General features: G+C 34.9%; 1 protein-coding gene across 1 annotated transcript in view; it reads left to right on the top strand.

The window, feature by feature from the left end:
* Window positions 1-13,757, top strand: part of DENND6A (DENN domain containing 6A) — a 107,173-nt gene that overhangs the window by 56,661 nt on the left and 36,755 nt on the right. The window contains 4 exon segments of the mRNA XM_037798856.1: window positions 752-857; window positions 1,443-1,522; window positions 2,554-2,616; window positions 3,404-3,459. Coding sequence (XP_037654784.1) covers window positions 752-857; window positions 1,443-1,522; window positions 2,554-2,616; window positions 3,404-3,459 — 305 coding nt within the window.

Here is a 13,757-nt window from a genome sequence, read left to right as displayed (position 1 = left end):
GTGACATTCTTAGCCCTTATTGTTTCCACTCTAAATGTATAGTCTGCCTGCCTGGCTGCCTGCCTTCCCTCCTTCCTTCCTTCCTTCCTTCCTTGCTTCTTTCCCTCCTTCTTCCCTCCCTCCCTCCCTTTCTTCCTCTTCTTTTCTTTTCTTTCTTTCTGTCATTCTGTTTCTATTTAATTCCAGCTAGTAAGGACACAACCTTTCCTTTTGTAACCAGAATTTGCGCTCACCACTAACTGATGCTGGACTTGAATGGTAGAAAAGTTACAGGAAAAAATAGATTTTTAAAAAAGTGCAGAATCTGTATCTGAAGTGATCAGACTGTAATGTCACAAAGTATGACATCCATGTCTTAGTTTGCAAAAGCATCACAGTCTGCCCTTTGCTTATTAAGACAAGCTCATCTGGCTGATATTTGATACTACTTTACATAATGATAAAATCATTAGACCTTGGAAATTATACATTTCATTACTCTGTTTATAGGAAATTATTTTTCCCAGAGAGCAAGAATATCTTTCATTGTGCCTTTACGCTGTTAAAATGTAGTGATAATTTAGATTAAATCTTTTGCATTCTGCAGCTATAGCTTTGCATCATTTAACCACCCACTGTAACAGCCTTTTTATTTCAAAATGCACACTTACTACTTAATGTTGCTTGTTTGTAATTGCTTATGCAGAAGCAAATGACAGACTTAAATTATAATCATCAGGCAATTAAAAACATTTTTTCTTTTTCCCTCCAGTCCTTGGTTTTGATCAGCAAACTACCTTATATCCATTTTTTTCACACTGTGCTAAAACAGATAGCTCCAGAGTATTTTGAAAAGAGCGAACCTTTTTTGGAAGCAGGTAAGTTAAACATTGTATTAGTTATGTGGTCTTTATGGAGTTAAAAAAATTTACTGCAACTGAGTGATAAAAATGAAGTTGACCTTCTAAAAAAATAAGATAATTTTAGGGCTATATGGTGGGAGAGAAATGTGAAATTCTTCTGGCATCTTTTCCTTCAAACATTAAAGACTGTATCTTTTGTTGTCTCTTTTTGCAACATAGATGATGCCTATTTATAGTATTCAGAGTGCTATTGAAGAGAAATCCTTATGTTGCTTGATACAGAGGGAAGGCCTCAGCTAAGTGCTGTTTTTTTTGTAGCTAATTTTAGTGTAATAAATAATGAGAAAACTCCCTTTAAACATATTAATTTATTTCTTTCAAACAATTATTATCCAATTTATGTCCTAGAACATGTGCTTATTTTTGAGTGAAATAATAGATATTTTCATTACTTTTACTTTTCTTTTACCTGTGTCTCCCAGTCTTCCCTGTGTATTTTTCCTGCTCTAAAAAAAGTAGAATTTTAATTTCTGATGCCCCTTTTAAAATATTTTAATATTTCCACTTAACATTAAGGAAATATTTTATTGTATTTTTCAGCTTGTAATGATGTTGATAGATGGCCTGCTCCAGTGCCAGGGAAAACATTACACTTGCCCATCATGGGGGTAGTGATGAAGGTAATGGCATACACCTTAGTTGTCTCCTTCTTAAAGCACTGTATAGGAAATTCATACATGGGGTTTGCTTTTAATTTCCTAATGAATTTAGTCCAGTTACTCTTTTATTTATTTGTCACCAGTGTGAGGCATTACCACAATTCATTCTGCTCACTCAGACCACTAGTCCCATTGCATCCTGTGGGGTGCATTTGTATATAATAACGTTTGCGTGTAAATGCTACCCTTGGGACTGTACAGCTCCAGTGGCCCTACTGATGCTTCCAGAAATGTGTAGAAACAGGTCAGACTTGAGCATGAATTAGTAAAAGTTAAGAGAAATCAGGAAAATCATTGGTTCTTAATTCTAAATGATCTTCTTAGCAATGTCAAACCAGGTGTGTTCATCCCAGGGTATTGTTATCTATTAAGTTTTCTTTTTTACAAGTGAATTAGCATTTTGCTCCCAGGCTTTGTATGAATGTGCTCCAAGTGTTTTTGCAATTCCTTTTCAAGTTGGACTTATTTTTGGCAGTGCTCTCTGTTTAGATGTGCTCATTTCTGTAGAATCTGTATTGTTTTTCCCTGGGGTATCATCAAAAGTACTTCGCATAGCTCTGGGTTGAGAGTTCTCATAGTTTCCTGTGAGATTTTCACCAAAGTTTTGCAAGCTTGAAGAGGGTGTGTTTGGGTGTGTGCATGTTAATGAAGCAAAGATTGGAATAGTAAACAGGGAGCAGTGTGAAGTTGATGTCCTTTTTCTGTTTTTCAGCACATTTGCTTCTCAGTGGGTTAGTGATTCTTTGTGTGTGAGGGTGTAGAGACCTTGATTCTTTTACCTTCTTCTGTGACTAAAAATAAATATGACCTTAGCTTTTAAAACTTTATGGGCATATTTTATTGTTATGGCTTTTAAGCAATGCTGAGCGTGCCTTTTTAGCAGGGTAGAGTGCATCTGATCCCTCATTGTAGTGGGACTAGCATATTATAGAAAGGAGTCCTTTAGTTATATTTTTTAGAGTTAAAATTAATTTATTCTGTTTCTCTTCAAGGTACGGATTCCAACATGTCATGATAAGCCTGGAACAACTCAAATAGCGCAGTTAACACAGCAGGTATGGTTCTGTGGTAGAATTATCCAAAATATATAGTCTCTAACGGAATTTTAAAAATAGCAAATGCAAAGCTTCTTGGGTTTATATATTTTTGAATATTACTGAAATGTCCCATTAAGTGATTTTTTTTTAATGAATTGGTAGTAAACTGCCATGTGTTTCTTAGGGTTTTTTCCTTGCTTTTCCTCTGGGAGACACTAGAGAATTCAGAATTTATGCAGTAATTGTGAGGACAATGAAAGTAAATACTTCTTAAACAAGATTTAATTCTAGTAAAATTTTTTCTGTTATGGAGTATGGTCAGCAGATTCCTGTTCTTTAGGAACTCAATCAAAAGGATTCTGTAGTTAGATTGCCTTTCATATTTTTCCCAAAGCTACATCTGCTCATGGGTGTGGTTCAACTTTTCATCTGAAATATTTTAACTGTTATATTTGCACTTCCATTGTTCTTTGAATTGCATAAAAATGGAGAACAATAGAAAAACTTATTTTGCCTGTTAGATATGTCAGCTAGTGTTGTGATAGTAATTTATACATTTGGGAATTATTCTACTATTTGATTCATGGATTAATGCTTTATTCAAGGAATGTGTATTATCCTTGACATTCTGCTGTATTAGGGGAGATTGATAAGACCCATTCTCTCTGGCTGTTCTGGAGGAAAAAATTCTTGTAAAGAGACAGTGCAGCATGGCTTGTTGATTATGAGATAGCATATTTTAAAAATCAATTTCTGCATATTTTGGTGATATCTTCTCTACTGTTTTATCTATTGTATCTCTTAGGCAGATGCACACATATCTGTTATTTTACCTACTGTTCATGAAGTGGATCTTTTCAGGTAAAGATTGAAATATTTTGCTAACAGTGTTTCTTTTGCTTTGTGATGTTGTTGTTAATGTCTTTAAAAAATGAATGTCCTTACATAGAATGTGGACATTTATAGCATGTTAGAAAACATGCTATAAATCAGTGGTTCAATCCTGGCTGCATGTAACGAACTTTGACAATTAGGTAAATTTGGATATTGATTGGGTATTACATGTTATAAACATTATTTTTGGTTTGGCTTGGTATGAGAATGTTAGTAAATGTTTTAAGAAAATGCACTTGTTTTTAGTAATGCATTTTAAAGTATGTTGAGGTGAAATGTCATAAGGTTTGTGTTTTATTTTAAAATACTTCCATGAGAAAAAATAGATGAAGTAAAAATGGCAAAATATTATTAATTGTAAATTCTAGGTGATATGATATGTATGTGGGAGTTCTTATGCCTTTATTTTTTTGGATGTTTGGAAATTTTCATAATGCAAAATAAAATATATAAACAAAGAGAGGATCTAGCACTTAGAAAAGAAAGGAAAAAAGTATTGATGAATGTATCAGCTGAATAAGAATCTTTGGATTGTATCCAAGGTCCAGGTGGTTCTGATATGTACCCCAGCTTGAGTAATACATGTGATCAGGAGTCATGTGAAAAACATAGAATGTTTTTGTGACTTTTAAGTTATATGGAATATGGTTTCAAAGATTGATTTGTTTTATACCCTGGATTTGTTTTATACACTAGGTCCTAGCACAGCCCAGGAATCTAATTTCTGGTTAGTTACCCCAGATAAATGAAAACATATGTGCTCACAAAGCTCTGTATGCAAATATTTATAACAGCTTCATTTATAATTGCCTAAAATTAGAAACAACTCAGAAGTCTATCAGCTGGTGAATGGATAAACAAAATGTGGTTGGGCATGCATGTGGAATACTATTCAGCAATGAAAAAAGGATAAACCATTGATAAATGCAAAAACATGGATGACTGTCAGAAGCATTATCCTAAGTGGAAGAAGCCAGAATAAAAAAGCTACCTGCTGACTGCATGTTAGAGCCTGGTGCCACTGTGGCTGCCTGCTCCCCTGCTGCCCTGCGATGACCACCAGGCCCCGTGCCTGCAGGCGCCGCCATCCTTGGGACCGGCTGTATGATTAGACCACAGTCTTCAATGAGTAAACATATTCCTCATTTCTGTGGTATTCTTGGTCACACATTTGTGGAGTTTCTGAAGGGCAGTGGAGCTTACTGCCAGGCACAGCATGACCTCTAGGCAGATAGGCAGACAAGTGAACCGTAGAAACTCATTACTCCTCCACCAAGAATTCCCCATAAGAGTGGTTAACTGGGACACAGAAGTGTTGCATTGAAATCCGCAGAGCATTTTACAATAGTTCTGACCAAAATGGGGTAAACCTTAGCGCACTTCTTTATATTGCCTCGGTATTACTAGATTGTAGAATTGCTGTTTCTTGTTAGGAGGTTCATTTTACCGTTACTCCCAATTCAAAGCACTGAGAATTTCAAGTGGAGTATATTGAAGTAGACTTCAGTTTCTTTACATCATTTCTGTATTCAGTTTTTAGAAGTCTTTCATAATCCTTATGAGTGTTTTTTTTTTTACTAAATTAACATGGCTCAAATGAACCACCTAGCTCCTGTGGAGGTCACATGCAAGAACATGAGATTTCTTATTACATACAATCCAACCAATGTAACCTTAAGCAAATTCATAAAGGAACTTAAGAAGTATGGCGTTACCACATGGTAAGAGTATGTGAAGCAACTTACAACACTGCTGTTGTGGAGAAAGAAGGCATCCATGTTCTTCATTGGCCTTTTGCTGATGATGTACCATCATCCAACAAGATTGTTGATGATTGGTTAAGTCTTGTAAAAATAAAGTTTTGTGAAGAACCTGGTTGCTGCATTGCCGTTCATTGTGTGGTAGGTCTTGGGAGAGCTCCACTACTTGTTACCGTAGCACTGATGGAAGGTGGAATGAAATACGAAGAAGCAGTAGTCGTCCATAAGACAAAAGCGGCGTGGAACTTTTTAACAGGCAAGCAACTTTTTGTGTTTGGAGAAGTATTGTCCTAAAATGTGACTGCGCTTCAAAGACTCCAATGGTCACAGAATCAGCGGTTGCTATTAATAAAACTGGGGTGCCTGATGCGATTGCCTTGGAATTGGGACTTAAGAGAGGAAGGATCTAATTTGTCTTACATATTAGCCAACATGTTGGTGAATAAATCTGATGAAGCTTCCACAGGAATATTGAAAAGCAGTTTTACCATGCCTCAAGTTTGAGAGAATTGCATCCTCTATGTTTGGGTTACAGTCAGCCTGTTCGGACACTTAGCAAAAGATTCTTGCTTGTCAGCCTTTAAAACGAGCTTATCATTTGTAACAATTGACCTTTTATGAAATCCTGCAGTATTAAGTTTTAAGTCGTTAAATCTCTTCCCATGCCAGAATCTTATCAATATATAAGAAATTTATAGAGGGATTAGGTGCCAAAATACCCAGCATAATACTTATATTTTTGGTATCACACAGAACTTAAAATCCCAGGAACTATGAACACTAGACCTTATGTGGTAAATTCCTTAAGTCATTTCAAACATTGAGAGTAGGGCCTATGTAGTTATTTGCCTATTCGCTTTATGTCTCCCACATTTGTACCAGTATACATCAGTTTTGCTGCCCATTGAATTTTGTTGGATTTTTACTGAGTCTTTATGGTGATTATTTAATGTCTATCTATATATCTCATTTTGTGATGTTAGAAAAAGCCTCCATTTTGAAAATCTGCATTGTACAGAAGCACATGTCTTTAATGTCTCTAGACAAACAAACCTTGCAGTTAATTTAATGTTTGCACTTTGGGGTGCAACCAGGAGGGCCTGACAAATGAATGGGAGGGGAGCTATTAAATACTTTAGTAAAATGTTGCTTTTCTCTTGTGTAGAACATGTAGAATATGCTCTTTAATTTAGTAAATATTTTTTAAAAGGTAGAGATGCTTTGTTAGGGTAGCTACAATGATTCTTAATCAGAATTTCTGGAATTCTTGTAATTTTTTCCATATCTATTGGAAGTTGTTTACTGACCATTATTTTTGTTCAAAGTGTGATTTTTTTCCCCTTCTTTTCCTAACCTCTCTTGCAAAAACATAAAGTAGGTTTCTGCTAATGATTTAGCAGACATCTGATATTTTATATGCCTTTTGAGCTGTTTAACTTAATATTTGGGTACTTGATAATTTGTTTTATTATGTAATTGATAAAATGGTGATGTGTATTAATGTTAGTTCAACCATATATTTATACTGTCTGGAAATGTGTGGTTATAGTTCTGTGGGAGAAATAATTTGTCAGTGTTCACCAGCTTGTAAAAACCTAGTGCGAGAGCTTAAACATTTAAATAAATAATGAAATGCATTTATCATCAAAGAAAAAAATAAGCTACCTGCTGAATAATTCCATTTATGTAGTGTTCTGGAAAAGGCAAAATTATAGAAACAGAAATCAAATCAGTGTTTGCCTGGGGTAGAAGACGAGAATCCACAACAAACAGAATTAGGTAAGTTTTTGTGGTGGTGGACCTATTCTGTATCTTTGTTGGTAGTTATTTGACCACACACATTTATCAAAATTCATCAAACTGTATACCTGAACAGAGTGAGTTCTACTGTATATAAATTGATAAACATCACTTAAACACAAATTAATTTAAAAAAATTATTTGTTGTGGCATTCTTTGGATGAAAAGGGGGCATGTCCCCAAAATAAGTGAATAAATATCACAGGAAAAATATACTAAGAAGGATGCATACTATTGATAGTTTTGATACTTGATTCATTAAGGAATAAGTTGAAGAATTGGCATAAGATAATACAGAATTCAATTTCCCTGCATTTTTTTCTTCTGCATTTCTGAGTATGAGTCTTATGCTTTTTTGTTTATCAATTATCTTTGCTTTTGTGGTAATTGATTACCCCCAGTACTAATACGGTTGATTAGATGTGTCTGTGTCTTTTCTCCTATAGGTGAATTACATGTTAATGTTTTCAAAATAGTAAAAATTAGTTTGTTGTATTTTAATTCTTGTTTTTCAAGAGATGAGAAACTGAACCTTGGGGAAAAAAAAACCTCACACAGAGATAGTACTATGCCAAGATTTAATGTTTGGATTAATGCTTTTTTCCATGATAGTAGTCTTTATTTTGTGTTTGTAAAGCTTTCAATTTACACTGATTAGTGTGAATGAGGGTTTGATTGTTTGTCAGTTATATTGAAGGTGATATTTTTAACACCAAGTCTGAACTTGAAAGCAAAGGACTGAGAGACCTGTAAAGACCTAGAGGGGCCTATTTCCCTTCTTTTACCAGGCCAAGGCTTGTTAAGCTACTGCTTCCTGGGTCATGCTCATGCCTTTGGTTTCAGTTCTCTTGTCTCTCTCTTACTTTTCTTTTTTAATGCAATTTTATTGAGCTGTATTCACATACCATACAATCCATCCTAAGTATATAATCAGTGGCTTACAGTATCACCACATAGCTGTGCATTCATCACTACAATTTTAGAACATTTTCATTACTCCAGGAAAAAAAAAAAAAAAGGAAAACCCAAAACATCCCATCTCTTATCCCCCACCTCCCCCCATCATTGATCCCTAGCATTGGTCTGGTACATTTGTTACTGTTGAAGAAAGAATATTAAGATAATACTATAAATATAGTCCTTAGTTTGCAGTAGGTGCATTTTTTCCCTATATCCCTCTCAATTATTAACTCCTTGTAATAGTTTCATATATTTGTTCTAGTTCACTGAGGAAATTTTTTGTATTTGTACTGTGAATCACAGTTGTCCTCTACCACAAGATTTACTGAATTATACAGTCCCATGCTTTAATCTCTGGCTTTCCTTCTGTTGACATACATATGACTCTAAACTTCCTTTATCAGCTACATTCACATGCAATTCAGCACTGTTAATTTTACTCACAATAATGTGCTACCATCACCTCTGTCCATTTCCACTCATTTAAATTCAACCTAGTTAAAAATTTTGCACATTTTAAGAAACCACTCCCCATTCTCTAGCCTCATTCTATCTCCTGGTAACCCGTATTCTAGATTCTGTCTGAGTTTACATAGTATAATTAGTTCATCTTAGGGAGATCTTTTAAAATTTTTAGGTTAGTCATCTATGTACAACTTAAAATTTCCGCTTTTAACCACATTCAGGTATACAATTCAGTGGTGTTAATTGCAGTCACAATGTTGTGCTACCATCACCATCATACATTACCAAAACTTTTCCATCACCCCAAACAGAAATTCTGTACCATTTAAGCTTAGCATCTTTCTCTTGATCACAAAAATAGTCTTCTCATTCAGTTTGTAAGTTGGAATTGTTATTGAAAGGCAGTTTTCTGTTGAGAGAAACTGACATTCTCTTGCCTAGCATCGGACATTTTACTTGATGATACTTACCTGGGTTCTTAGCATAGTAAGAGGCACAATAAGAGGCACGTTGCTGATCCTTTCATGATAAGAATGAAGCAGTCTTTGCTTTCTTTCTGTCCTGTTGGCTGAGGAGAAAAGCTATGAGTGTTATTGTGTTCAGAAGCTGATAAAACCTGTCACCATATAAAATGTATCTGATGGTCTTTGATGCATGTCTGAATTTCTTTTTAACTGTCAAGATTATAACACTATAACCTATCTGAGAAGATTGAAACCATTATTTTTTTTTAGGAGTGAGTTTTAAATTTTTCCCAAAGGATGGCTTTTTATGAGAATGTGAGCTTAGCATAAAAGCATGGTATTCTAGAATGGAGTTGCAAAAGAGGTGTTTTAACAAAACAAAACAAAACTGTGATTTCCCTAGGGACCTCTCATTTTACTAATTCTGTACTACAATTAATTTGGTGTATTCTACTAATATTTGTTAAAGTTAGAGATGAAGGCAAATTTCCTGTCTTGAATATTAAAAACTTTTCTCCCTGCAGTAAAGACTACTTTGTGTAATAGCTATTATCAGTTTAATATTGAAGATTCAGAGAATCGATCATATTGTAGCTGTTTTGCCATCTATTTGTGCCCTTAACTGATAACATACTACTATGCTTGAGAGAAAGTAACTTACCACTTGGTACCTTAAGGGCACCCACTATTAAAGTCAGTTTTTGCTTTGCTTATTTTAAAATTATATATATATATATATATATACACACACACACACACACACACACACACACACACACACACTCACACGCATACATATATATGGGGGCGGGGGGAGACTTTTGAAACAATCACAAAGTTACAGACAATTTGTAAATACGGGACAAAAAACTGAACCATTTGATAGTAAATTGGGGACCTAATGCCCCATCATTCCTGGATATTTTAGTGTCTCTTTTTATAAAAAGGATGTTTTTCTATGTAGTCTTAATGCAACCATCAAAATTAGGGAAATTAACATTGATAAATTACTATCAGAATATAATACTCAGACTACATTCACGTTTCACCAGTTGTTACAATGGTATCTAGTTATAATCTTGTGTTGCATGTAGTTGTCATGTCTCTAGTCTCCTTCGGTCTGGAAGAGTTTCTTGATCTATCTTTGATTTTCATAACCCTGACACTCTTGCAGATTACAGGACAGTTATTTTGCTGAACATCCCTCAGTATAGATTTGTCTGATATTTGCTCATGATTAGATTCAAGTATGCATATTTGGCAGAGAGATGTCACACAAATATGACTTGTTTCATTACTGATGATGTTCACTCTGATCACTTGATTAATGTGGTGTCTTCCAAGCTTCTCCACTGATAAGTTACTCTTTATTGTTTTGTAATTATTTTGTTGGGCAGTTGTTTGAAACTATGTGTATTAGTTATCTATTGCTGTATAATACATTACCCCAATACTTAGAAACTTAAAAGAACAAACATGTATTATCTCACATAATTTCTGAGAATTAGGAATCTGGGAGCAGCTAGTCAGGTGGTTCTTACTCATGGTCTCTGTGAGTGTGCAGTCAAGATGTCACCTGTGGTTTCAGTCAGTTGGACAGGAAGGTTTTGACGAGGGCTGGAGGATCTGCTTCCCTGGAAGACTCACTCACATGGCTGTTGGCTGGAGGTCACAGTTCCTGGTGGTTGTTGGCAGGAGTCCTCAGTTCCTAGTCTTATGGACCTCTCCATGGGGTTGCTAGGATGTTCTCATAACATGGCAGGTAACTCTTTCCAGAGAGAACATTGTTTTTTTCTGGACCATTGAAGCCACAATGTCTTTTGTGACCCAGGCTTCAAAGTTGTACATTATCATTTCCACCTTATTCTATTCATTAGAAGTGAATCACTAAATCCAGCCCACACATAGGAGGGGTGGGTATTAGGCTCCATGTTTTAAGGGAAGTGACAAGAAATTTATAGTCATATTTTAAATTAGTACACTTATTTTTGTATAGTATTGGCTCTTCGTTTCTTGATTTAGTCAATGAATTATAATTCATGACTCTCATATATTTAAAAATTTTTATTCTGGTAATGTATATACAACTTAAAATTTCCCATTTTAACCACTTTCACATGTACAATTCAAAGGTGTTAATTACGTTCACAGTTGTTGTCGTACCATCACCACCACCACATCCACTACCGAATATTCCCATCACCCCAAACAGAATGTCTCTGTCAATTAAGCATTATCTCCCATTCCCCTGTCCCTGGTAGCTTGTAGTCTAATTTATGATTCTATGTATATGCATATTCTAATTATTTCATGTAAGAGAGGTCGTACAATATTTGTCCTTTTGTGTCTGGCTTACTTTACTCAACATGATGTCCTCAAGGCTCATCTATATTTTATTATGTACCAGCACTTCACTTCTTTTTATCACTGAATAATATTCCATTATATGGATATACCACATTTAGTTTATCCATTCGTCCATTGATAGACATTGGGTTGCCTCCCCTTTTGGCAATTGTGAATAATTGCTATAGAAATATCTGTTGAAGTCCCTGCTTTCAGTTCTTTTGTGTGTATGCTAAGTAGTGGGATATCCAAGTCATATGGTGATTCTATACATAACTTTCTGAGGAATTGCCACACCACTTATCCCCTGCCCCCACTGTTGACTACTAGCATTGGTAGTATATTTATTACTCTTAATGAAAGAATATTAAAATGTTACTGTTAACTATAGTCCGTAGTTTGCAATAGATGCATTTTTTCCCCCCATACTGTTCTATCATTAACTCCTTGGAATCGTTGGAATAGTGACATGTTTTTGTTCTAGTTCATGAAAGAACTTTTTTATATTTGTACTGTTAATCCCAGTCCTCATCCATCACAGGCTTAACCTACTAACATTCAATGTTATTACTGTAAAGGCACTAGGTACTTCAGTCATTTTATCCTTTGGCTTTTATTTGTCATACCTGTTTTTTTCTCTTTGTCTTTTTAGTTACCCTTACTGATAATCCTCATTTTTATACCCTCCTCCAAGCCTGTCTCTCCTTTTTCTTTTCAGCTGGCAGAACTCCCTCTAGTATTTCTTATAGGGCAGGTCTCTCTTCTTGAATCTCTCAGCTTCTGTTTATCTATGAATATTTGAAACTCACTCATTTTTTAAAAATCATTTTTTATTTTAGAATATAACATACATATGTAGAAGTGATAACTTTTCAAGTGCAATTTAACAAGTTAGAGAGCAAATTTCAAGTAATTTCAAGTAATTCTACAGTTTCAGTTATTTCCTTATTGTGTAATATATATGCAAAAAGGTAATATCTTTCAAAGTATGATTTAACAAATAGTTATATAGGAAATTTCTAAAAAATTTTATGAGTTATAGTACCATAATTTCAATTATTTCCTTACTGTGAAATATAACATACACAAAAAGGTTATAACTTTCAGATTACAATTTAACAAGTAGCTATAGGACAAATTTCAAAGGATGCTATGGGTTACGGTTCCACCATTTCAGTTCTTTCCTTCTAGCTAGTCTAATACCCTAGCAACTAAGAAAAAGAAAATTATGTAGAGATTCGATATTCATAATCCTTTGTTAAATTCCATCTTGTCTTTGCTACCCCTTCCTCTAAATTCCATCCTGCCTTTGCTACCCCTTCCTCTAGTTTAATCACTTTCCTGATCTTTAGGGATGTCTAGGCAGTGACCACCCTAACTTGTTCATGTTGAAAAGGGATGTTGACTTTATGGGAAAAGGGGACACATCTGGTTGATGTTTTTGAAGAGGCTATTGCCTCTGGGTTTTGGGACTTAGCTGGCATAGGAGTTGTCTGAAGGATTTAAGTTTATGAAGAATGAGCTTAGTGAGTGCAACTTTTACAGAGTCTGAGATAGGTATCTGGGTATCTGGTTTTTGAATCAGCCATCTTATCCTTTGGTTTTTAATTGTTAGATCTATTTTTTTCCCGCTCTCTCTTTCTTTCCTTTAAGTTATCATTACTAATACTCTTTAGTTCTGTGCTCTTCTCCAGTCCTCTCTATGCTTTCTTTTTTTTCTCTGTCAGTAGAGCTCCCTTTAGTATTTCTTGCAGGGCAGGTCTCTTGTTAACAAATTCTCTCAGCCTTTGTTTGTGAAAATTTTTAACTCTCCTTCAATTTTGAAGGAGAACTTTGCTGGATAAAGAATTCTTGGCTGGCAATTTTTCTCTTTCAGAATCTAAAAACGTCCTGCCCCTGCCTTCTCACCTCCATGGTGCCCACTGAGTAGTCATTACTTAGCCTTTTGTTGTTTCCCTTGTATGTGGTGAATCGCTTCTCTCTTGTTGCTTTCAGAATTCTCTCCTCTTCAGCATTTGACAACCTAATCAATTATATCTCAGAGTAAGTTTATTCAGATTTATTCTATTTGGAGTTCATTGGGCATCTTTGATTTGCATATTGTTGTCATTTTTAAGGGTTGTGAAGTTTTTGCCAACTATGTCTTGAAACACTCTTCCTCACCCTTTTCCCTTCTCTTTCCTTCTGGGACACCAATGATTCTTTTATTTGTATACTTCATGTTGTCCATCATTTCTCTGAGATCCATTTCAAATTTTTCGACTTCTTTCACCATTTGTTCTTTTGTGTGTTCGCATTCAATTGTCCTGTCTTCTAGATCACCTATTCTTTCTTCTGCCTGGTCAGATCTGCTGTTATGCATCTCTAGTATATTTTTGATTTGATGCATAGTGTCTTTTATTTCCATAAGATCTGCTTTTTTTTTTTTTTTAATTTTTATTGGGATTGTTCAGATACCATATAATTATCC

The sequence above is a fragment of the Choloepus didactylus genome, chromosome 1 (genome assembly GCF_015220235.1).
Source record: "Choloepus didactylus isolate mChoDid1 chromosome 1, mChoDid1.pri, whole genome shotgun sequence".
In the NCBI taxonomy this organism is placed as follows: domain Eukaryota; kingdom Metazoa; phylum Chordata; class Mammalia; order Pilosa; family Megalonychidae; genus Choloepus; species Choloepus didactylus.
The sequence above is the reverse complement of the archived record's forward strand: the minus strand, read 5'-3'. Positions and strand labels throughout refer to the sequence as shown.